Raw genomic sequence first — 24513 nt, forward strand, 5'->3', positions numbered from 1 at the left:
TGTTGGGCTGTCTGGGATAGATAGATAGATAGATAGATAGGGGCCTATAGATTATTGGGCTGTCTGTGCTGCCTGGAACATACCTGTGGGGCCTAATGAGACTTCTGCAATGAACCCCTGTCAAGGTGGGCTGTAGGAAACTGCTTCAGTAAACTCTCTGGACTTTTGCACCCTACCTGAGTCTGCACTGTAGTTTGTATTGGACCCTGAAGACCACAATCACACATGGGAAAAGCAATGTATTTTTCTCTAGTCTCATTCACTGAAGCAGCTAATGCCCAGCATGAAAAATTTCAGTCCAGTTAAAGTCTGGCAAAATTATGAGCAGCTGAAAATAGGGTCTTATGATGAAAAGTGTTAGGAAACCTTAATTGCAGGTGTAGCTACCAGATCTACTTACAGTAATATTTATTTTGCATATTGTAAATTTTGATACGAAATCCAGAGATTGAACTTTTTTGTGATCACTATTAACAACAACTCCTAAAGATTGTCTCTGTTGTAGAATAAAACATTGGGCTTAGAATAACCTTCAATGTTGTCGTTAATAAACCCTGTTAATATTTTTTAAAATTCTGCTCATTTTTAATTGAGGAGTCAATAATTACATATCAAAATACACAAATGTGTCGTAATAAAAGGGGAAAAATGCATATGAGAGAGCGTTACAAATAGCATGATGATCTTAAACAAATTTGCTATTGATCCATTTTCTTTCTTTTAAAATAAAAATCAACATTAACAAGTATATCATCACTTTATATATATGTGTGTGTGTGTGTGTATATACACATACACCTGAATAACTACTGGTACTCCTGCAAACTCCTCTCTTCTAAATTCTTTTATAAAGCCTGGGTGATATTTGTTGATAAGTACATAGGTTGTATCTGACTGTGAGTTTAGTAGATGTTCTGTTTTTAAAGACTAACATTTTTGTTATATCAGCAGATAGGGTATTTTCAAAATAGTGGCTAATTAAAGGTCAGGCTGTTAACTTTTTCTTCTACTTATTTTTTTATTTCCATTCTTCTTGTTGCCTTGGGATATATTTGATGCAGTGAAAATTTCAAAATGATCTGAAATACAATTCATGAAATAGACTTTTACCAAAGCAATTTTAAATTAGTACTTTTTCCAGTACTGATTTTTTTTTCTTTCCATTACTAAATGAAATAATGCAAAATCTCATCATAGAAGTAGTGTAACACTACATTGCATAATAAGAATATAGGTCATTTCTTGTGGTAACTCATTCACATATTTCCTCTTTAAAAAGTTATTAGATATTAAAACAAAAAATATTCAACATTTAAATTGTGCTCTAATTCAGATGCTTGGATTAACTGGTTCCACCAATTTTATTGGTTTTATCCTCCTCATTGCCTTGGGAACTTGTAGCAGGCACTTGATTTTCTCTTTAATTAAAAATAATTAGATAATATTGAGTATATAGTTGTTGTTGTTTTTATTTCCCAAAGAAAAAGACTGAGCAGTTAATAAGGGCGTTAGGTTAAAATATACTCCTATTTTTGTTCTATTATGTGAATCACTGATTTCTATAACTGTTGGAGGAGATTTTGGAAGGCAGAGGGGGAAGTTATGTACCAAACTCCTATTGAAAGTCAATGAGAATGTGGTGCTTAAATCTCATTTGTGCCTTTGAAAATCTCCATCATTGTCTCAGGCCTCTCTGTTTCTTAAGTGAATGTCAGCCTTGTACAGCCCCTCAGGAGCCTTTAAGTAATAATTCTGTCAGGTTGCTGAGTACATACTCAGTGGCTTCTTCCAAGATTTTGTGTTCTGCTCCATTGGTCTCTGTCTTCCTATGCAAGTGGCCATCTTTTCACAATAACTTCTAAATGTTATAACAAAATGAAAGCCCTCTTGCTAACACTGGCTTTTTGATATCATCAGATTCAATACATGCTTTGTCATTGTCTTCTACTCTGATTGCTTATTTGGTATTCTGTGCTTTATTGCTAAATATTGTGACATCCCAAAGCACTACATTCGAACTTTCAAATAGTAATAAGTGAGTCAGAAGATTACTGAATGAGAACAGTTGTGTTTAGAATATTACATTTCATAATGAAAACAGTTTATAGAATATTTGTTTTCCTTTTTCAGGCATCAAAATTATATTATGATGTTTATCGGGAAGTTCTGAGAATCCAGCAGATTTTAAAACAAGTCACTGAAGAAGCTGAAAAGGAGAGAAAATCTATGGCTGAGAAAATTAAATATGCTGAGATAGTGTTGAAGCAGTACCAGTAAGAGCCTTTTAAAATGTTGTTAAAATATTCTGATGATCTTTAATATTTTGACAGTTTAGAAGTATAATGACCATAGAAACACAGTATATTTGCATTCAGAAAATGTCTGTTTTAAATTCTGTTCTTGTTTGAGTGTCCTCTGCATATTCTCACACTGGGAATGTGCTGACCAGTGCAGTTTGGATGGTGGAACCTTCTGATCGTACCACCTGTTAAAGTGCTCACCCACACCTCCTATTGCTCCCCTCAGCATTCAAGCATATTCTGAGGGCATGGCTATAAAAAGGCCTGCCACCTTAGTTACTTTCACCCACAGCAGTCAGACGAATGTGGACCTTTCTAGATCTCTTGAAGCCACAGCTTTGAATGCCTACTAACTCTACATTAGTTGTTAGATAAGATTAGCTAGCTAGATTTATAGTTCATAGTATTAGTATTTAACTTAAAATATTTACAAAAGCGGCAAAGGGTCCTGTGGCACCTTATAGACTAACAGACGTATTGGAGCATAAACTTTCGTGGGTGAATACCCACTTCGTCGGTATGGTACTGGCATTGATTGCAGATCCAAAGACAATGAAGCATGATTTTAAAAGATGTGCATCGTGTCCTGCAGTCTTACTGGCATCTAATGCATGTGTCAGGTTACTTAAATGTCATGGGAAAGGACGTTCGCCTTCATATTGTGCTGTTTTTAGCATGTTCACTACTTGGGCCAGTAAGGAGAGAGAAAATATACTTCAGGCCCTCAAGAGGCCATGTCTGCCCAACCTCTAGGATTGGAGGCTTCAAAGAGATCTGAAAGAAAAAATAAGGGATCCAAGGTGACTTTGAGTACTTTTGGCTCCCGAAAGAGAACCAGGGTAAAGGGTTTGGTCTTGCATGGAGCTCTGGTTCCAAGCCAACTGAGATTTTGGTAGCTAAATCCAGTGTTTCAGCTCCAAGATACAGCCTGCATCTGAGATAGTTCTGGCTAAGGAACCCAAGGCTTCAGATAACGTGCCAGAACTAAGCAATATGCTTTCAAGGAAAAGAAACATCAAATTAAAACACATCTTTGGTAATTCATTGGATCCTGCTATGGATCTGGGATCTGAGACCTGAGGACATAAAATCTCCAAATTGTTCTAAGGTGATAAAGCCAAAGAAGAAGCCAGCTTAACCAATTATTTCATCTTTCCTACTTCCTACCATTACAGTTATGACACAGGTTCATGTGGATCTGCAACACGTAACAGATCTGACTGGTTCTCCAATTAGATTAATGAAAAGGTACTTCTCTTTCATTCTTCTTCTCCCAACCAAATGAGATGAGACATTGTGCTGGATAGGTCTCCAGAGACTACTTCCACCAGTTCTCCAAGAAAGACTATTTCACCATTATGCCTTCTTCAAATTCCAGGTTTGGTTATATTACCCATTGTTTCGTGATTGGATCCGTATTCTGACAAGGAGCTAGATCCTGTAATGATTTCAGAAGTTTTCTCTCTTCCTAATGATCTTCCGAGGATCATTACCATGTCGTGATGGAGAGGCTTGTGTGTTCTGGTGGAACAGACATCTCTTATATGCATTTCCACCGATTCCAGTAATATCCAAGGTGATACTCAAGCTAAAGCAGAAAAGGCCAGTGTTGTTGTTCTAGTTCTAACATGGCCAACACAGATATGGTTTTCATACCTTTTCAGGTGGTGGTCTGTCCACTCCATTCCTCATCTTCTTTCTCAAGATGCAGTCTAGAGCCATCACCCAAATCTACAAACTCTCTGGCTCAAAGTGTGGCTCCTCAATGGTTCCAAAGTTTTAAAAGGTACTGTTCTGAGGATTTGAAGGAAGTACTGTTACATAGCAGGAAAATAACTCATCAAACATCCATTCAAAAATGGAAGAGGTTCCAACTCTGGTGTGATGCAAGACAAATTACCTCTGCATCCTCCTCTTTACTTCCTAGAATTAAAGAAATCTGGGCTATCTCAAAGCTCAGTGAAGGTACACCTCACAACCATTCCACCAGAAGGTAGAGGGTCATTCGGTGTTCGCTCATCCTACAACAAAAAGATTTCTTAAAGGCATGAGAAACCTCTACCCCAAATCAGAGATCCTACACCATCATTGGACCATAACCAGATCTTGAGCTGTCTTACAAAGTTTCCCATTGAACCAATGGCAACTTACTCACTCCTACACCTCTCTATGAAAACCATGTTCCTAGTGGCCATTACGTGCTCAGAGAGTGGGAGAGATAGGGGCCCTAATGGCGTACCCTCTACCCCTTTAAGATTTTCTTCAAAAATAATGTTACATTGTGATCACACCTCAAATTCCTTCCAAAAATACTTGCAGTCTTCCACATAAATCAACCTATTCACCTTCCAGCATTCTTTCCCAAATTGCACCAGGATAAAAGGGAGGCAACACTCTGCACACTTGACATCAGAAGAGTGTTAGCCTTTTACTTTGAAAGGACCAAACCTTTCAGAAAATCTCCAAGACTATTCCTCTCCATTGCAGACAGATCTAAGGGATCCCCAGTCTCTAAGCAAAGACTTTCTAGATGGATATTGGACTGCATTGCCAACTGCTTTTGCAACTGCTACAACCCTTCGGGAGCCTGAACGCATTCTACAGGCTCTCTGTCCACTTCCATGGCCTTCCTCTGGTCACAAAAATATGCAGCGCAGCAGCTTCGGCATCTGTTCAGACATTTGCAGAACATTATTCAGTCACCCTTGCTTTTGCATCAGATGTGATATTTGGCTTGACAGTATTGTCATCCATACTGTACTCTGCTCCGAAGCCCCATCCTTCCAGCAGGGGCACTGCTATAGAGTCACTTAGAGGGAGCACAGCTACAGACTAGGGACCGAATGGCTAGGCAGCAGTTCTGCGGAAAAGGACCTAGGGGTGACAGTGGACGAGAAGCTGGATATGAGTCAGCAGTGTGCCCTTGTTGCCAAGAAGGCCAAGGGCATTTTGGGATGTATAAGTAGGGGCATAGCGAGCAGATCGAGGGACGTGATCGTCCCCCTCTATTCGACATTGGTGAGGCCTCATCTGGAGTACTGTGTCCAGTTTTGGGCCCCACACTACAAGAAGGATGTGGATAAATTGGAAAGAGTCCAGCGAAGGGCAACAAAAATGATTAGGGGTCTGGAACACATGACTTATGAGGAGAGGCTGAGGGAACTGGAATTGTTTAGTCTGCGGAAGAGAAGAATGAGGGGGGATTTGATAGCTGCTTTCAACTACCTGAGAGGTGGTTCCAGAGAGGATGGTTCTAGACTATTCTCAGTGGTGGAAGAGGACAGGACAAGGAGTAATGGTCTCAAGTTGCAGTGGGGGAGGTTTAGGTTGGATATTAGGAAAAACTTTTTCACTAGGAGGGTGGTGAAACACTGGAATGCGTTGCCTAGGGAGGTGGTGGAATCTCCTTCCTTAGAAGTTTTTAAGGTCAGGCTTGACAAAGCCCTGGCTGGGATGATTTAATTGGGGATGGGTCCTGCTTTTGAGCAGGGGGTTGGACTAGATGACCTCCTGAGGTCCCTTCCAACCCTGATATTCTATGATTCTATGATAAGGACACTACTCAGAGAAGAAGAGGTTACTTATCTTGTGCAGTAACTGCAGTTCTTCGAGATGTGTTCCCCTATGGGTGCTCCGCTACCTATCCTCCTCCCTCTACTTTGGAGCTTTTATGTATGAGCTCTGTGATAGAGAAGAAACAGAGGGAAGTTTGCCTGTACAGTGCTATATAGAAACAGAATGCAGTGCGAGATAGGGAGAGCTCATGTGCGGGCCAAACATCTACCAAAAATCTCCAATCTGAGGTGCAGGGATGTAAAGACACCTAGAATGGAGTACTCATAGTGGCGCACATCTCGAAGAACTGCAGTTACTGCACAAGGCGAGTAGTGTTTTCATAATGGTTATGCATAGTACCTTTGTGGGAGGCTCATCACGTGTGTCTTGTTTCTGAGTAGAAGGTAGATTGCAGACATACTGTCATAAATATAAAGGGAAGGGTAAACCCCTTTAAAATCCCTCCTGGCCAGAGGAAAAATCCTCTCACCTGTAAAGGGTTAAGAAGCTAAAGGTAACCTCGCTGGCACCTGACCAAAATGACCAATGAGAAGACAAGATACTTTCAAAAGCTGGGAGGAGGGAGAGAAACAAAGGGTCTGTGTCTGTCTGTATGCTGCTTTTGCTGGGGATAGACCAGGAATGGAGTCTTAGAACTTTAGTAAGTAATCTAGCTAGGTATGTATTAGATTATGGTTTCTTTAAATGGCTGAGAAAAGAACTGTGCTGAATAGAATGACTATTCCTGTCCGTGTGTCTTTTTTGTAACATAAGGTTTTGCCTAGAGGGATTCTCTATGTTTTGAATCTTTAAGTATAAATGAATAACTTTAAAGACATACTGGAATAAGAACAAAAAACAATCATACTGTGTCAGACTAATGGTCCCTCTAGCCCAGTACCTGGTCATCTGACAGTGCCCAGTGCCAGATGCTTCAGAGGGAATGAATATAACAGGGCAGTTTCAAGTGATCCATCCTGGGTTTTCCAGCCCGAGCTTCTGGCAGATGATGATGTCAGGGTAGATATTTCAAAATCCATTCATATATAAGTATTTGAGTGACTTAGGCAACAGAGAGAACCAAAATAAATCTTTACTGATTCAAATCTGCTTTACATTCTCCTTTATGGAGACAGGTGATGTTGGAATGCTTCCAAATGAATGAATGAGATTATTCTCGTGTTTCTATTAGGAATGATTTAAAACACTCAGAATTTCTTTGGACTGAATTGTGTATCAAGTTAAAAGAAACAGAGGAGAAGATTATTAAGGAAGAAAGACATCTTGAAGAGTTAGTAAAGCAAAAAGAAGAGATACAGGAAGATGCTAAATCTTGGAACAACAAAGTGAGTTTTGAATATTTATAAACAACCAAATAAATAAAACAAATATATTTTAAACTGAAAAGTACATGAAATTCTGGATATTTTGTGTGTTTGTACGTTAAGGTTTCCTGTAATAGCACAAGTAAAAGTATTTATTTTGAGTAAATTGAAAATATGTTTGATATAATGGAATTTGTTCATTATTGTGATACAGTAATGTAACTTTGTTTATGAGGAGTAATAATATAGCCTCTTACAGTACTTCATGGGACTGCTGCATATTCCCACCTGGTACTGCTGACCTTTTCAAACCTTCTGGAAAGAAATGCATGCTCAATGGAGCTGCATCAGTGCCGTGTTGAACCAGTGAACGCTGGAAGCTGAGAGGTATTGTGATTGTTCTTCTGTACCTGGAGCGATTTCTGTTTTACCTTAAAATTCTCCTTATTTTTCTTGTTTTCTCCTTTTTCTACTTTATTTAGCATATTTTGGGAACTCTGCACTGTTGCACACTTTATTTTAATATTTGAATTGAAAGCCCTACCACTGGTTAGTTGTGGCCAATCCAGCTTCCAAGAATCTGGATAACACACAGATTTAAGTGATGTGTTGTGCTCTTCCGTGTTCCCTGAAGCAGACTCATGCAGCCACTGTTTATTGTCCCTGGGGGAAAGAGTCCATATGACTGCTCACTGTGCAGAGTCTTCTACCTTTGGGCCTAGAGTGATATGCAATGGAGGCACCAAACCTTTCTCAACAAGGAGGCCTTATTAGTTTGGCCTTTGAATCTACGTTTGGATCCACTGTCTATAGCTGTGAAAGGCAGGTGGTCGTTTATTTCAAAGCCAGGCAAATCAGCAACAACCTGTGCATGGAAGAAATCTGTACAGGATTGGGTTCACTGCCTGTAGTTCCTAAGTATGTGATTGGAACTGAGGTCACTTTATCATGAAAAATGCCAGTTCTGAGATGTGAGCTTAGTTGTGCTGACAGCTCATTGGTGCTAGGGCCAGCACTGACTTGTAAAAAACCTATTGGTGCTGTCCCTTTGTTCATAATGAGGACTTCCCAGGTGCTGAAGAAACCTAGTGCAAAGCTAATCCTTACTGATGTGTCAATGACAGACACTTTTTTGACATAGAAGAGCCTTGTTTGTTGGAACAAGCTGGTGCAGGAACTCCTTCAGTACAGTGCCAGGATCTTTCCTGGCTCCAAAGAAGTAGCATGAAGATATTGATGTGGGCTTAACTCCAGCATTGTTTCCAAAATCTCAAGTGGGTCTTCACTTTGACAATACATTAGTACTGTTCTCAGCTGTCCTCATGCACAAGGATAAGAAAAAGGAAATGTAGAGGGATCTTCAGTGCCAGAGATCTTGCCAGGGTCCCAGAAGAGGAGACATCATTATGGGTCCAGGAAGCATATGGCTAAAGGTCCTCTGAAAAGCAATGTGAAGGAACAATAACTAAAAAATTGAGCCAATAGCATTAAAAAAAGTAATTGCTTTTTAAATTTTCTTTTATATCAGTGTTCTAAAGTTCAACAGTTAGTCATAAAAAACAACTACTTGAGAAGCTCAGAAAGAGGACAAATTAAGTAGCAGAAATGAAAAACCGCATAATACATGTCCAAAAGTTATAATGGACACATTATTCTTGTCCACCAATGTAAACATATTCAGTTATCAAACCTGACTTATATCTTACTGTCCAAGTAAATTTTAAAAGGTTGTAAAATTTGCCTGTATAAATCCCAGCTGTTTAATGATTTCATCATACAGATTAGAGAGAGAGAGAGAGAGAGGAGGAAGGAATTTATACCCAAATGATATACAGGGGAGAAAGAGTGGGTTACTACCTCCAGAAGCCATGATATCCACTTTCATAACCAGAACAGGCAATTTTTGGTTTAAAAATAGGTCGCTTTAAGCTACAGACATCTTCATCTGTGGAGCCACTTGAAGAGTTGTTTTTGGGTTTCAGGCCCATCCCTTCAACAGAACTCAATGTGGCTGATTTGGTTAGGAGCCAAGTAAGTGGCAGAGCTATGGTTCTTGTCAGCAGATATTCAGATGATGAGTCCTGTAGATTTCAGGTCATGTCTGACATCAGACTTAACTTAAAACCATGATATTTATAGAAATTTATTTTTAGGTAGAACTGCACTTTAAGCATATTCGTTGGATTACAAAATAAAAATATCACTATAGGAGAGACTGAATTAAGAGCCTTACAAAAAATCTTCATCTACAGAAATATCAAAATAGTTCTATATACACAACTAGAAATTATGAAATTTTGGTCTTTTAAAACACTCAATAGAAGGCAAAGATGTAAAGCCAGACTATTTGAGGCAAACTAAACTAGATATACAACAGTTTTGGGATCTAATTTCCATGGTGCTGTGCTGTTCTTTTTACTGCAACAACAGAGTAATTTTAGTTCAGTTCCATTCATTTTAAATTACTGTTGTATCAGTTTGCATTTTTACATTCTCTCTCTTTTCATTGATTTATTTTTTAAATGTTTGTTTTCAACGGTGAGTCCCAGGTCTGATTCTTAGATGCCATTTTTGCTTCAGTTTATTACTGTATTTGGTTTTAGTTTTTTTAATTCAGCTTTCACTTCATATTCATTGGAATCTCTAGGTTTTCTCTTTGCTTTTATGACCATTATATTTTGTCTTTAGTGTCTCTTCATTTCATAATATTTTTATTATTAAACATCAGGCTTTAAAGTTCTCAGAGTCAGTGCCATTGTAATTATAAAATAAACTTGAAGAACAAAGTGTGACATGTAATCATAAGACTCCTATATTCAGTTTTATAAAGTGTTTTCTGTGTAGTGTTGTTGTAGTTGTTAAATTAGTAGTCAGTTCTCTTGATGGGTCAGATTCTTTCTCTGTAAAGATGTTGAAGTCGTGTATGAAGGCTTTATTTTGGCCACGTTATAAATATTTGAAAAATGTTAGTTCTGTGCAGCTGCATGCTTGGGCCATGCACTGGAACTGAGAGCAGGGAACCTGTCCCTTCTGTGCTGTCAGTGTCCCCCTTGCTGGGCTAAGATAATATAGAGAAGGAAGCTGCCTTATTCAAATGGAGTGGGGACAACAGCCAGACCTGGAGCAGGGGAGTAGATTGGGATTGGAAGCTGGTAGAGATGGTGGAGAGGGGAACTGGGATTGGGAGTTGTGGAGAGAAATTGGGACTGGCTGGGCAAGAAGACTGGGACTGAACATCAGAGAAGAAAATAGGGAGGGCTGGGATTCTGTGGGTGTGGGGAGACTGAGATTGGATGAGGAGCCAGGAAGTGGGACTAGGACTGATTGGACAAGGAGACTGGGACTGGGATCCAGTGGGCCAATGAGAAGGAGGGAGTCATATGACAGTGAGATGGTGTGTGGGGGAAAACTAAGGGTATGTCTACACTATGAAATTAGGTTGATTTTTATAGAAGTGGATTTTTAGAAATCGATTTTATACAGGCGATTACGTATGTCCACACTAAGCGCATTATGTCAGAGGAGTGTGTCCTCACTACCGTGGCTAGCATCGACATATGGAGTGGTGCACTGTGGGTAGCTATCCCACAGTTCCTGCAGTCTCCACCGCCCACTAAAATTCTGGGTTAAGCTCCAATACCTGATGGTGCAAAAACATTGTCGTGGGAGGTTTTGGGTACATGTCATCAGTTGCCCCTCCCTCCATGAAAGCAACAGCAGACAATCGTTTTGTGCCTTTTTTCCATGCAGATGCCATAACACGGCAAGCATGGAGCCCACTCAGCTCAGCTCACCGTCACTGCTGCTGTTGTGTCCTGGGTGCTGCTGTCAGCAGACGGTGCAGTATGACTGCTAACTGTCATCATCCACCGCTTCCGCTGCAATTCTGCGCTTCTGCTCTTGTAAATGAGCTCAGTCTCAATAGCAAATTTCTCCATGTTGTTGTCAACAGTGTGCCGTTGTTACCAAGAAGGCCAATGGCATTTTGGGATGTATAAGTAGGGGCATTGCCAGCAGATCGAGAGACGTGATCGTTCCCCTCTATTCAACATTGGTGAGGCCTCATCTGGAGTACTATGTCCAGTTTTGGGCCCCGCACTACAAGAAGGATGTGGAAAAATTGGAAAATGTCCAGCGGAGGGCAACAAAAGTGATTAGGGGACTGGAACACATGACTTATGAGGAAAGGCTGAGGGAACTGGGATTGTTTAGTCTACGGAAAAGAAGAATGAGGGGGGATTTGATAACTACCTGAAAGGGGGTTCCAAAGAGGGTGGATCTAGACTGTTCTCAGTGGTAGCAGATGACAGAATGAGGAGTAATGGCCTCAAGTTGCAGTGGGGGAGGTTTAAGTTGGATATTAGGAAAAACTTTTTCACTAGGAGGGTGGTGAAACACTGGAATTCGTTACCTAGGGAGGTGGTGGAATCTCCTTCCTTAGAAGTTTTTAAGGTCAGGCTTGACAAAGCCCTGGCTGGGGTGATTTAGTTGGGGATTGGTCCTGCTTTTAGCAGGGGGTTGGACTAGATGACCTCCTGAGGTCCCTCCCAACCCTGATATTCTATGATTCTATAGGCTGAGCAAGTGCAGAATGGTGGTAGAATGCGCCTTTGGACATTTAAAGGCTTGCTGGTGCTGTTTGCTGACTAGGCCAGACCTCTGCGCAGCCAACATTCCCATTGTTATTGCTGCTTGCTGTGTGCTGCATAATATCTATGAGAGTAAGGGGGAGACGTTTATGGCGGGGTGGGAGGTTGAGGCAAATCACCTGGTGTCCAATTTTGAGCAGCCAGACACCAGAGTGATTAGAAGAGCACAGCAAGGTGCACTGCGCATCAGAGAGGCTTTGAAAACCAGTTTCATGACTGGCCAGGCTTCAGTGTGACACTTATGTGTATTACTCCTTGATGCAAACCCACCCCCTTTGTTGATTTTAATTCCCTGTAAGCCAACCACCATGCATTCTTTCATAATTAAAAAAAAATTAATTCTTTATTAATTAAAAAAAGGGAGATAATTGACAAGGTAGCCCGGGTGGGGTGGGGTGGGGTGGCGGAGGAGGGAAGGACAAGGCCACATTGCTTATTGTAGGCACACTACAAATCAAACTGTTTGAATGACAGCCTTCTGTTGCTTGGGCCATCCTCTGGAGTGGAGTGGCTGGGTGCCCAGAGCCTCTCCCCCCACATCCCCCGCGTTCTTGGGCATCTGGGTGAGGAGGATATGGAACTTGGGGAGGAGGTCAGGTGGTTGTACTATGGATGCAGCGGGAGTCTGTGCTCTTGTTGGCTTTCCTGCAGCTGCACTAGATGCTTCATTATGTCCGTTTGCTCCCCCATTAGCCTTAGCATCGCTTCCTGCCTCTGCTCTTTGCGCTCCTGCCTCTGCTCTTCGTGCTCACTTAATGCTTTCCTAGCCTCTAACACTGAATGCCTCCATGCATTCAGCTGCACCCTATCAGTGCGGGACGACTGCATGAGCTCGGAAAACATGTCATCACGAGTGGGTTTTTTTTGCCTTCTAAACTGCGATAACCTCAGGGCCGGAGATGATAGGGGGAGCCTAGAAACATTTGCACCTGGGGGGGAGATAAAAAGGGAGAGTAAAATTAAAGATGATACATTTCTGAGAACAAAAGGGAGACTCTTTCACAGTGAATCAAGCAATTCACAGCAGACAGCACATGTGCTTTAAGTACAAGGTCGCATTTTGCCTTTTATATTGAGCGCTTGCTGGTATGGTGACACATCACACATGGCTGGGCAACAGAATTCAGTTTCCATGCAGTCATTGTAAGGCAAAGGGTACGCAGGGTAGGCTTCTTACGCATAACATGTGGGAATTGTTTCAAACTGCAGCACCATCCTTTCCCATAGCAAGCATTTCTTCTTTTTGATTGGAGTACTGCCTGCACAGATGCTTTTCCCCATACAGCAGTCAGATCCAGTGTCTCCCTTTCGGTCCATGCTGGAGCTTGTTTGCGATTCTGGGGGGACTGCATGGTCACCTGTGCTGCTGAGTTCGCCACGCTGACCAAACAGGAAATGAAATTCAAAAGTTCCTGGGGCTTTTCCTGTGTACCTGGCTAGTGCATCAGAGTTCAAAGTGCTGTTCAGAGCAGTCACAATGGAGCATGCTGGGATAGCTCCCGGAGGCCAAAACCGTCGATTTGCATCGGCACTACCCCAAATTTGACCCAGCCAGGCAGATTTTAGCGCTACTCCCCTCGCCGGGAGGGAGTACGGAAGTCAATTTTAAGAGCCCTTTAAGTCAATGGAACGGGGTTGATTACGTGGACGCATTCATTTTAAAATGGACCTAATGCAGCTAAATTTGACCTAACCCCGTAGTATAGACCAAGCCTAAGACTGTCTGGGCAAAGAGGCTGTCAGAGGGAACCTGGGAAGGGAGAAAATTGGAATGGGTGGGCAAGGAGACTGGAAACTGGGGATGGAAGACTAGGACGGGAGTGAGGAGAGAAAAGGACTGTGACAGGGAGTCTGGAAGGGTGATACTAGAACTTGCTCTGTAAGTAGATTGGGACTGGGATGAGAAGCCTGAGGGGTGGAGACTGACTGAGTAGCCTAGGAGAAATATGATTGGGATGGGTTAGAGTGGGATGGGTTAGCCAGGATAGGTTAGAGTCAAGACTAGGACAGGGAGGGGTTGGAGTGGATGAAGCAGAGGTGGAGGAGGATCAAGCTTAGGGGAATAGTCAGAAGTGTCTGTGCTTACTAGAGAACGCTCCTTTAAAGATCCTGAACTGGAACCCAATATCTCTGAGTCTCATCATTCCTCTGCTGTGAGCAAATATCTGTACAACCCACTGGCAAAGAGTTCCATTCCCTTTTAGTGCTGGTGTACATAGAAGATGACCATGTACTACTGCTGTAAATTACACCATTAGCTCAAATGGCAAAGGTTGGTGCAATAGGTCTAAAGTTTCCAGCCCTGCTGATGACTTATTTGATGATACCACATGATAGAATTTGTTGTTTTGGTTTTTTAAATCCTAGTGAATTATATGCCCACAAACTATGTTAAAGAAATGTTGTAAAGTGTGCAAGTGATCACTGAGTCAAGTACTCAGAACTTAGGAAATGCCAGACTTAAGGTTGCTTATGCTACCTTAATTTGGCTTCCCTTCTGGATATGCATTATGATGCAGTCTTTAATTACATAATCACATACTGTTTTCCACAGGACTCCTACCTCAATCAGTGCACAGGATGAACCTGCTCTGTGGATGGAGCATGGTAATGTAGTGAAGGAGGATGTTGAATATAGGACTCCTGCCTCATTTGTTGCAGAAGTTGGAAGGTGTGTAGTGAATAAGGAGGCAGGGGACTGCAGGAAGAGAAGGGATGATCTCATGGTTAAGGCAGTTGAATGCTGCCCTAGAGAACTGGATTCTATCCCCTATATCTGCCACAGAGTTCCTATATGATGCTAGGCAAGTCACTTAAGCTAAACTTTTCACAGGAGGTCACCTATTGTGTATTCCTCCCTTTCTGGGTGCCCATGCTGAGACCCAACAGTCTGATTTGCAGAAGTGCTGAGCACTTATAGGTGTAAGTGAAGTGAGTGGGAGCTGTGCTTTGAACATACAAAGTGCTATATAATAATTCTAAGTACTCTGAAAAGTCAGGTCCTAGCTTTCTCAAATTTGGCAACCAAAGATACTTTTGAACTTAATAATAATAATAATTTTTTATTTGTGTAATCATAGCATCTAGGAGCCCTCAATCATGGACCAGGACTCCAATGTGCTGGGCACTGTAGAAACACAGAACGAGCAGTCTCTGTGCCTCAATTCCCCACCTGCAAAATGGGAATAATAATACTCACTCATTTCACAAGGGTATTGTGAATATAGATTTCATGAATGTTTGGGAAACATTCCAATTACTAATGTGAAGGGCGCCATAGAAAAGCTTATGAGGAAGTTAATAATTATGTCTTTAGAGTAGAATTTGAATTGTGTGCAGTAGATAGGGTAAAGTGCCACACAATGAGGATAAAATAAAATATTGAATAGCTGCTCATTAAGTGATCACAGTGCACTCTCTGCACTGAATGAGACAAGGAAAAATAGTATGTGATCATGTAATTTAACATTTTATCCTGATGCATATGCAGAAGGTGGCTGAATTAAGATAGCACAGTCAGTATTTGCTAATTTTTGAGTACATGATATTGTAACCTTAATAATGTTCTTCTAATAGTTTTTGTGTGTTTAATATATATTTACTGTTCTTTTCAAGCAGGTTTAGGTTGAAGAATACAGAATCAGAGAAAAAAATAGACTTTGTACAGCTGTAGATATTCAGGGTAAAATTTTCAAAAGCACTGAAGTCCCATTTTTCAAAAGTAATATAGGCTTATAATTGTCTAACTCTCATTGACTTCCAATGAGAATTGGACTCTTAGGTGCTTATGGGTGTGTCTTCACAGCACAGTTAACTTGAATTAATACACTCAAATTAATTGCACATGAGGTAGCATAGCTTGATTGAGGACTGCTTTACACTGAAAAAGTTACATCAGCATTCATCCACACCCCTGAGAGGCATAGTTAAGCCAAGCTAACCCCTGGTGTAGACGTCACTAGGTCGACAGAAGAAGATATGCTGTTCTTTGTTCTCATGAAAATGTGTCCAAATCTGTCCAATTTATAAATTCATTATTGTGGCTCATTGTTAAAAGTGCTCTTTCAAAGCCTCCCTAAGCTGTATAACTCTGTGCTGAGCTCTTCTAGTAGCTCTTGTGTTTGGCTGTTCAAACTTAGCAGACAGCTGCTCCACCTCCACCTTTCATCCTGGTGTCAACTTTCCCCCTTTGATTCAGAGATATTATGCAGGACACAGCGGGCAGTTCTAACAATTGTGATGTTTTCTTCATTTAAAGCACATTCAACTGTCATTCTTCACCTGCTGAGCTGGTAGTTTAATCTTTCCTTGGTGTTGTGGAGGCGGCCAGTGTATGGCTTCATAAGCCAGGATCACTGTTCGCATTTCAACATTGCCCATTGTAATCTGCCAGTTGGAAAAGAAAGCCCCTGTTTGTAGCTTTCTGAACAGTTGTGTATTCTTAGAGATGTGAACATCATGCACCTTCCCTGACCAACAAACTTTGAAGTTGGTAAATTGTCCCCGGTGGTCCACTATGCTTGCATAACCATAGAAAAGTAGCTCTTTCTGTTGATGTACTTTGTGGCAAGGTGCTAAAATAGAGATATGTGTGCTGTCTTATCGCCCCACCTCAGTTCAGGAACCCCTGTGCAGGTTCATGCATCAGTCAGAGACGGTAGACAGTAAGGAGGGCCGTGCGGGTTCTTGGAATTTTTAAAAAGGTGCAAAAATTATGGGACAGAGATGATGTTAATTGCGAACTGACCCCTGGTCCCAGTCACCACTGCATGACTGGTTTCTGCCCCACTATGCATTGTCAAAGCTTCTCAAAAGACAGTGCATTCGATGGTGGCAGGTTGCACACTGGCATACATACCTATGGTGCGCCACACTGTGTATTGACACAAGCATTCCTGGTGAGCACTGCTGACCCAAGGAGCCAACTATACATACGCACAAGTGGTATATCAAGTGTGGCGGCTTTATGCAAACACAACTTGTGTCGACCAAAGTTTGTAGTGTAGACATAGACATAGCCTGAGAATGACCGCACTTTTTAAAAAAACACTGGAGTTACACAGAGTGATTTGATTAGCAGCACAGACTGAACATCCAGACTAGAATATCATTCAAGGGCTCCAAATCAGATTTCAAAAATTCTGTTCTTTGGTCCCAGTCTTTCTCTAAGTTCTTCTATATATTTAAATGGAAGTTTGCAGCATGTACTATCTATTCATCAGCATTTCCTTCAGCTGCTTCATGTAAAATCTGTTTTATTCCATTCTATGTCACTGAAATATTTAAGTACTAAAGTCACCATGGAAAACTAAATTCTGTAGTATTTCTAAAGTGTCTCATTGTTTTTCTCTACTTTTTGCCATTGTTTTTCTCCACTTTTAGGGGAAAATGAACAATTTTTAAAAGGAGATAATTTAAAAAAAGAAAAAAAATGTTTGTTTTAACATGAAGAAAGTAAAATTAAAATTTTGATTGTTTCTTAAAATATATCATTCTTGCTGCTTCTCCAAGTGAATGTCCATATGGATTCCACTCTTTGTGTGCATCTGCCCTATGCTTGTGAGATTGCATTCTTTTGGCCAAGAGTGTCTGTTGGGACCAAACGTATGCCCTTCAAGTTCTTGTGCCCCTTATTTGAGGGCATAAAGGGAGGAGTAGCCCAACTGTCCCTCAGTCCTTTCTTACTGCCCGTGGCAGTGAGATGGAACTCCCGCAGTGTCCACCTGCTTCTTCCGGCACTGTGATAGTATTCGAGGTAGCTATTAGTATTATTCATTAGCTAGTTGTTAGTAGTATGTGTTAGTCTTTTTGTTATTTGGTACAAAAAAACCCAACCTTTTTTAGTCAGCTGTTTAGCTTTTAGGCTAAACCCCTCCTTGTATATAGCAGAAGTGAAATCGCTTGTGTTCAAAAGCTACTCATCATGGGAAGTTTCAGTGCAGCTTAATGATAGGCATTGCAGATATCTCTTGTATAGGAGAGGTATATATTCCTGAGTGATGGTCCATATGTTGTTCCTTCTCTAAGTAGACTCAAAAAGCTAGCGAGGCTGTCCTAAAATTGTTCTTCCTGGAGCAACGTCTGCATGCCGCTGAGGACACTGAAAGAAAAGGATGTGGCTAGACCTAAGTTCTCCAGTCAGTTTCTTCCCATGAGCACCCCAGCAAGCGGAGAATCCACCCCAAACTCCCATGCTATGTCAGTGAAGAGGCCCCAGTCATCCACCAACATTCCGGTGTCAATGATCTCAGGAGAGGGGTAGGAAGGAGCACTGCTCCAGAGATGCTAAGGCATATACCACCCTCTCTGATGCCTATCCAGTTGAGAAACAAGAGTCAGAGGTGTCTGATTCATCTTGGACTCAGCAGTTGAAGGGCTGCTAATGGCTTGACAAAGGTCCTTTTCATGCCTTGATACCAACTGTTAAGAGAGAGCGACCAGTACCCACCAAACCTGTGGACTGTGTTTCTCTTAGTACCAGCCCTTCAGGATCCTTGCTCTCAGTACCTGGCACTATGGAACCAGCCACCTCAGAATTATGTTCTTTAGTGCTCAGCATACCAGAGTTTTTGGTAGCTAGGGCATATACAGTACTAAGTGATTTAACTGTGGGGCCAGTAATAGTGTCACCGCTCCTTGAGAGGTTGAAGACGTTGATAGCTTAACCACCTGTTACCAAGTTGTCGGTACAGCAGACAACGAAGGAGGTATATCTGCTACCTGATTAGGGAGTATATAACAGGGCAAGGGCACTCCTGACAGGAAGGGCCCACTTTGGAGGAGGTGTCTCTCTACTGTGCACAGACTGGGATGAGGAGTACATTGCCTGTACACCCTCTGCACCCCTGCCTTTGGTTAGATCCCTCTCCTTAAAAAGGCAGTATAGACCAACCCAATATGTCAGCTAGTGTAGCCTCCGCTTCTGGAAAGGCAGTAGAGAGAAGGTGATGAGGAGCAAGATCTTCAAAAGGACGAACAAATTGTCCCTGTTGCAATGTCCTCGTCCTTCCCCAATGGCACAGTAGCCTTCTTTAGTTGATGACTTCAAGGCATTCCTGGCCTCAAAGCCTTCCTCAGTTGATGACTTCAGGCATTCAGGACCTTTTGAAGCATATGGCAGAAATTCTGCATATACTGCTGGAAATGCTGCAGGAGACACCTCACAACTCCTGATATCATGCATCCTTTCATGTCTGGCAAGCTTGCCACACTGATAAATGAGGGATTGTTGGAACCTGCAAAAGACCTGTGGCATAATGGTAACTTCTATATTGGCCACATCCAAGTGAGTTGACAGGAGATATCAAGTATCTTCCAAGGGATTGGAGTATTTTTATTCCCACCTAGTACCAGGATTGCTTGTAGTAGTTGCTGTCCAAGAGTTGTTGAAGAAGCGGGGACCTCCCAAATCTACTCCCAGGAAGAAAGACCTGAAGAAACTCATTATATTTTGATACACAGTCTACTAATCTGACAGCGTCCAAATGTATGTGGCGAACTACCGTGATATCTGAATTGGGTCAAGCTACCACAGAAGCACTGAGAGGAACTAGAAACCATAATGACTGAGGGACAACTTATGAGCCCACATTTCCCTTCTGGTTGCACTGGACGTGCCCAGCACCGTGGCTTATACTATGTCCACATCTGTAGTAATGAAATCTTCCTGGCTTCAGTCCTTAGGAATTCCCACGGAGATACAAACCACAATTGAGGACCTTCCTTTTGAGGATTCCAGGGTGATTCTTCATTCTGTGGGCCTCTATGTTCCAGCCCCAAGAAGGCAGAAAGGCTTCCATCAGGCAGCATCCCTCTGCCCAGTCCTATTATCAGCTTCACAAGACCTCAGCGGTGCTGAGACAGAAAGATGAAGCTTTGTGGCTGATGACCCACTGTCTCTTCCTCCACTGTTGCCCAATTTGCATCTTCCACCAGGCAGCAGGTTTGATTCTGTTGTTGAAAGCTTGACAGAACCTCTCAAAGATCCCTTGCCTTCAACATTTTTTAGTTTTGGGAAGCCTTGACAGCAAGAGGTAGTCTATCCAATTCTAGTCCCTTCCCATTCCCTACCTTCCTTGCCTATTCCAAGACGAATGTGCGGCTCTCTACCTTCAAGATGCCTATTTTCACATATCCACTCATCCTGCCCATAGGAAATACCTCAGATTCCTAGCAGGACCCTTTTCACTATCATTACAGGATCCTGCCTTTTGGTCTTTCCGTAGCACCAAGGGTATTCACCAAGTGATTAGAAGTCATTGTGACTTATTTAAGGAGACAAGTCTACCTATATCTTGATGACTGGCTCATTGGAGGAAGATCACTTCAGCAGGTGATCAGCTTGATTCAAGTGACTTAAAGCTCTTTGCCACACATGGTCCTCAGAGTCAGAGAAAAATCCACACTTGCTCTGAGTCAAAGCATAAAGTTCATAGGAGCTGTTAAATTCCAGATCAATGAGAGTTTATTTTCCATAAGAAAGATTCCAAACTATAGTGAACCTTATCAACCAACTTCAACCCCACCCAAAGACATCAGTAAAGCTATGTCTCAGATTTATGGGACACATGGCCTCATGCACTTGTATGTGATGCAGTTTGCCAGTATTCATCTGTGCTCCATACAAGGGTGGTTGAAATCAAAGTACTTACCCAGCAGGCACCATGTGGACATGGTGGCCACTGTCCCACCAGAGGGACTCTTCTCATTTAAACTGGTGGAAAGACCCTCTTCAGGTGTGCAATGGATTTCTCTGTATTTCTGTCAACCAAGAAGCTGGTGACAGATGCCTCCACTAATGGGTGGGAAGGGATCATTTACGTCACCTTCAGAATCAGGACAAGTGGTCCCCTCATTGAGGTTGTCTGCATATAAATGTCCTGGAACTCTGAGATGTCTATTTGGCATGTAAAATGTTTCTGTCTTTACTTCTGGGATCCACAAGCCAGCTACTGATAGAAACACCACAGCTATGCAGTATATCAACAGACAGGGAGGAACCAGGTCACCTTCACTCTGTCAAGAGGCCATTTAGCTCTGGCCTTGGTGTATTCATTACCAGAATATGTTGCTGGCCTAGTATCTTCAAAGCATTCAGAACTTACAAGCAGATCACCTGAACAGACAGTTCTCAGACAGCTATGAGTGATTGACCAAAGAGCCAGTGTTGCACAGCCATCTTTTGCAAATGGGGATACCAATCAATAGACCTATTTGCCACAGGTCAGAACAAAAAGTAAGTGTTCTGCTCCAGAGGGGGATTCAGTTCAGTCTCTGCAGATGCCGTTCTCATTCCCTGGACACTGGGGTTGATGTATGCCTTCTCCCCAAATTCCCATGATACCTGAGGCAAGATGTTAGATCAATGATCATGATAACTCTGGTATTGGCCAGGCGGTTCTGGTATTTGGATATAGTGAACTTCTCAATGCAGCCCCTGGTCATTTTGCCTGCTCTGCCTGACATAGTCTCACAGAACAACAGTCAAATTCTATGCTTGCACTGTACATTGTTACGTTTGCCAGCCTGGTTGCTGAGTGTCTGACATCCAACAAAAAACGATGTTCAGCTGAAATTTCAAAACATTCTGGTCCAAAACAGGAAAGCTACAACTAGACTGACTTTTATAAAGCTAAATGAAAGAGGTTTTCTTTTTGGGCCTGTCAGCACACCAACTGACATGCCTAATCACTTAAAGAAGAAAAAGTGGTTACTTAAGTTACATTAACTGTGGCTTTTTGAGATATGTTGTCCAAAAGGATTTTATAACGGTGCCTACTTCCCTGTTATTGTGGCATCCTAATCTGGATTCTGTATTGGTGAAGGAACTGTGAGGACACCTAGGGTGCCGATGCGACCCCAATGGATAATGCTGACCAAAAGAATCTGATCTTGCATGCATGAACTGTATGTGCCTCAAGAATTAAACTGATGTGTACAACACATCTCAAGGAACTGCAGTTACTGTAAAGTAACTAACTGTTCTTTTTCCATTTTTGGTATTTAATTTTTGTGTAGTTCTCTTGTTGCAAATATTGTTTTTTATTAACTTTTACATATGTTTTCCAGGTACAGGATTTAAACAATAAAACATTGGCTCAAGAAAATGAGAACAAAAGTTTATTAGATGCTTGTTCTGAAGTGATTAAAGTGATTGAAGATTCAGTAAGTTTTTTTTTATTGTTTTCATGAATTATAAGTGAAAGTCTTTGTACATTGTGTTTGCTTTAAATGATCTTCAAAACATACTCTGTCTCAATGTTTCTTAGAAAACTAGCTGGGAATCTGAACGGTTGAATATGAAACAAATGCTCCTCAATACCCTTCAAGCAGTGGATGAATTGGAACGTGAAAATAAAGAACTTGAGAGAGAAAATGAAGAATATGTGCAAAAGTCCAGAGAAAGGTAATTCAAACTCTGTAAAAGACCTGCAATATAAACAGAAAAGTCAAAGACCCAGAGGAAAATAAGAAGCAGCATTTTAGATGAGCATTGGTCAGTTTTTTCCATTTTAAAGCTTTCTGAACTAATATTTCAGTAATTTTAAATCACATCACATTGAAATCTTGTACTTAAATTGTTGGTGTTCTGTAATCCTATTCTCACGCCCCCACCCTCCCACACAAACAAACAAACAAACCCAACCCAGTCACACATATGGGTTCTGTGGTTTGGCAATTTGCAAAACAAAAAATATGAATTTTCTTATATTATCTCTAGATTAAAAGCACCTTCATTCCCAATTATATTTTAAAACTTTCTTCTTGAATATGCAGAAGGTCAGCGACTGCATGGAAGGGACCTGTCTCGCAGAAAAAGGGTGAAGGAGGAGTCGGAGAGCGCTTCTTTTTTGAGGCTCTCTGTGTTGGAGAAGTGGTAGCTCTCTCTCAGGAAAAGGGTGAAGAAGAGAGCTACTACTTCTCCTATTAAGGGAGCCTTGAAAAAGAAGTGTTCTCCAATTCTCTCCACATCCTCAGTACTGACCGTGCTGCAGCTAAGTACCTACAAGTTGTTAGGATCTTCCGTTACCGCTAAAGCCCAATAACCTAAGCAGGCAGCCTCTCAGAAGGATAGCAGAAACAAGACTGCCCCTTCTACCACAGCACTGACTGCAGCAGCTAAACACTTGGTACCAAGCACCTCAACAGCGCCTCAGCTTACGGCGCCATCTTCTGGCTCTCTGGTGCATTATGCTGAGACAGCAGTACCGAAGTCAACTTTACCTCTTCGGTACAGACATCCTTGGCGCCAATCCTCCTGGCGCCACAACAATTCCCAGTACCACAACAATTATCCTGGTACCACAACAGTTACCGCCGATGCCATCTTCAGTACCAGGATCTCTTGGAATGCAGCAGTTTCTCTGACATAAGAACTTAGTAGTTGCTGCAGCACCGAAATCACCTCTTCTCAGTACTGATATAGCATCAGCACATTCAGCACTGTTACACATGCCAACAAACATATCTGCCTATCCTTTTTTTAGCGAGGAGGAGGACAATGAGGAGTAAGATGTTTATTCTTCACACCTCTCTTCACTGATCTAGGGAATCATCAGACTAGATCGGCAGAAACAGCCAGGACACTGTTCCAGGGTTGGCACCCAGAGGTGGTATAGACATCCATGGATGCCACCACCATTACCATTCCTACCACAGTGGCCATATTGGGATGGAATATAGGCAACATTATTCCAAGCCTCCCAGCACCTCAAGGGAAAGACAGAGACGTTCCCCATCAGTGTCAGAGATGGGACCCCGTGAGTCCCCGAGGAGACTTTTTGAGGAAATAGAGGAGGCTGTAGATCAGGAAGCCACACCTGCAACTAACACCTCCTCCTCTCCAGACAAGACTATCATGCCTCCACCACCTACAACAGGAGACCATTTTAAACAATCTTAGGAGCTGTTTAAATGAATCGCAGACACTCTCCAAATCTCTCTGGAAGAAGTTGCTGAGTCCCATCACAAGTTGTTGGACATATTACACACACCAGCCTCCTCCAAAATTGCCTTTCCCATAAATGAGGCACTCATGGATGCTGCCAACACCATCTGGCAGACTCCCACAATAATCCCCCCTACTTGTAAAAGGGCTGAGAAGAAGTATTACATCCCATCAAAGGGTCTAGAATTTCTATTTTCACACCCCCAGCCAAACTCATTGGTGATAAAGATAGTCAATGAACAGGGCAGGCAACACCGTTCGAGGATCACCCCGTATCATAAAGAATGGAAAAGATTGGATCTTTTTGGTGACAAGGCCTATTTGTCAGTGACATTGCAGTTCAGGATAGCCAACTATGAAGCTTTGAGGGTGAAATACAATCACACAAATTACTCCAAACTTTCTGAATTTAGTGACTTCATCCCTGAAGAGAAGAGGGAGCAATTTAGGTCAGTCATCTCCTGGCAAGAACAGCTCTGCAGGCATCCTTAGACTCAGCAGACATGGCGGTGCAAGATCCATCACAACTGCCGTAGTGATGTGACAAGCCTCCTGTCTCCACTTGTCTGGATTCCCAAAGGAGATGCAATCCACTGTAGAGGATCTCTCCTTGGACGATCCAAAATTATTTGCAGGTAAGACTGAGTCCCTGCATACATTGAAAGACTCTAGAGCGACATTTCGGTCTTTAGACATGTACACACCTGCACAAAAACAAGGCAGATATTATCCATCAC

At 41.9% G+C, this 24513-nt stretch overlaps 1 protein-coding gene across 1 annotated transcript in view; it reads left to right on the top strand.

Annotated features, from left to right (window-relative positions):
• The window catches only part of CCDC178 (coiled-coil domain containing 178), a 357920-nt gene that overhangs the window by 63783 nt on the left and 269624 nt on the right, over positions 1–24513 (top strand). The window contains 4 exon segments of the mRNA XM_073331282.1: positions 2131–2273; positions 7048–7201; positions 21898–21993; positions 22098–22234. Coding sequence (XP_073187383.1) covers positions 2131–2273; positions 7048–7201; positions 21898–21993; positions 22098–22234 — 530 coding nt within the window.

The sequence above is a fragment of the Lepidochelys kempii genome, chromosome 2 (genome assembly GCF_965140285.1).
Source record: "Lepidochelys kempii isolate rLepKem1 chromosome 2, rLepKem1.hap1, whole genome shotgun sequence".
In the NCBI taxonomy this organism is placed as follows: Eukaryota; Metazoa; Chordata; order Testudines; family Cheloniidae; genus Lepidochelys; species Lepidochelys kempii.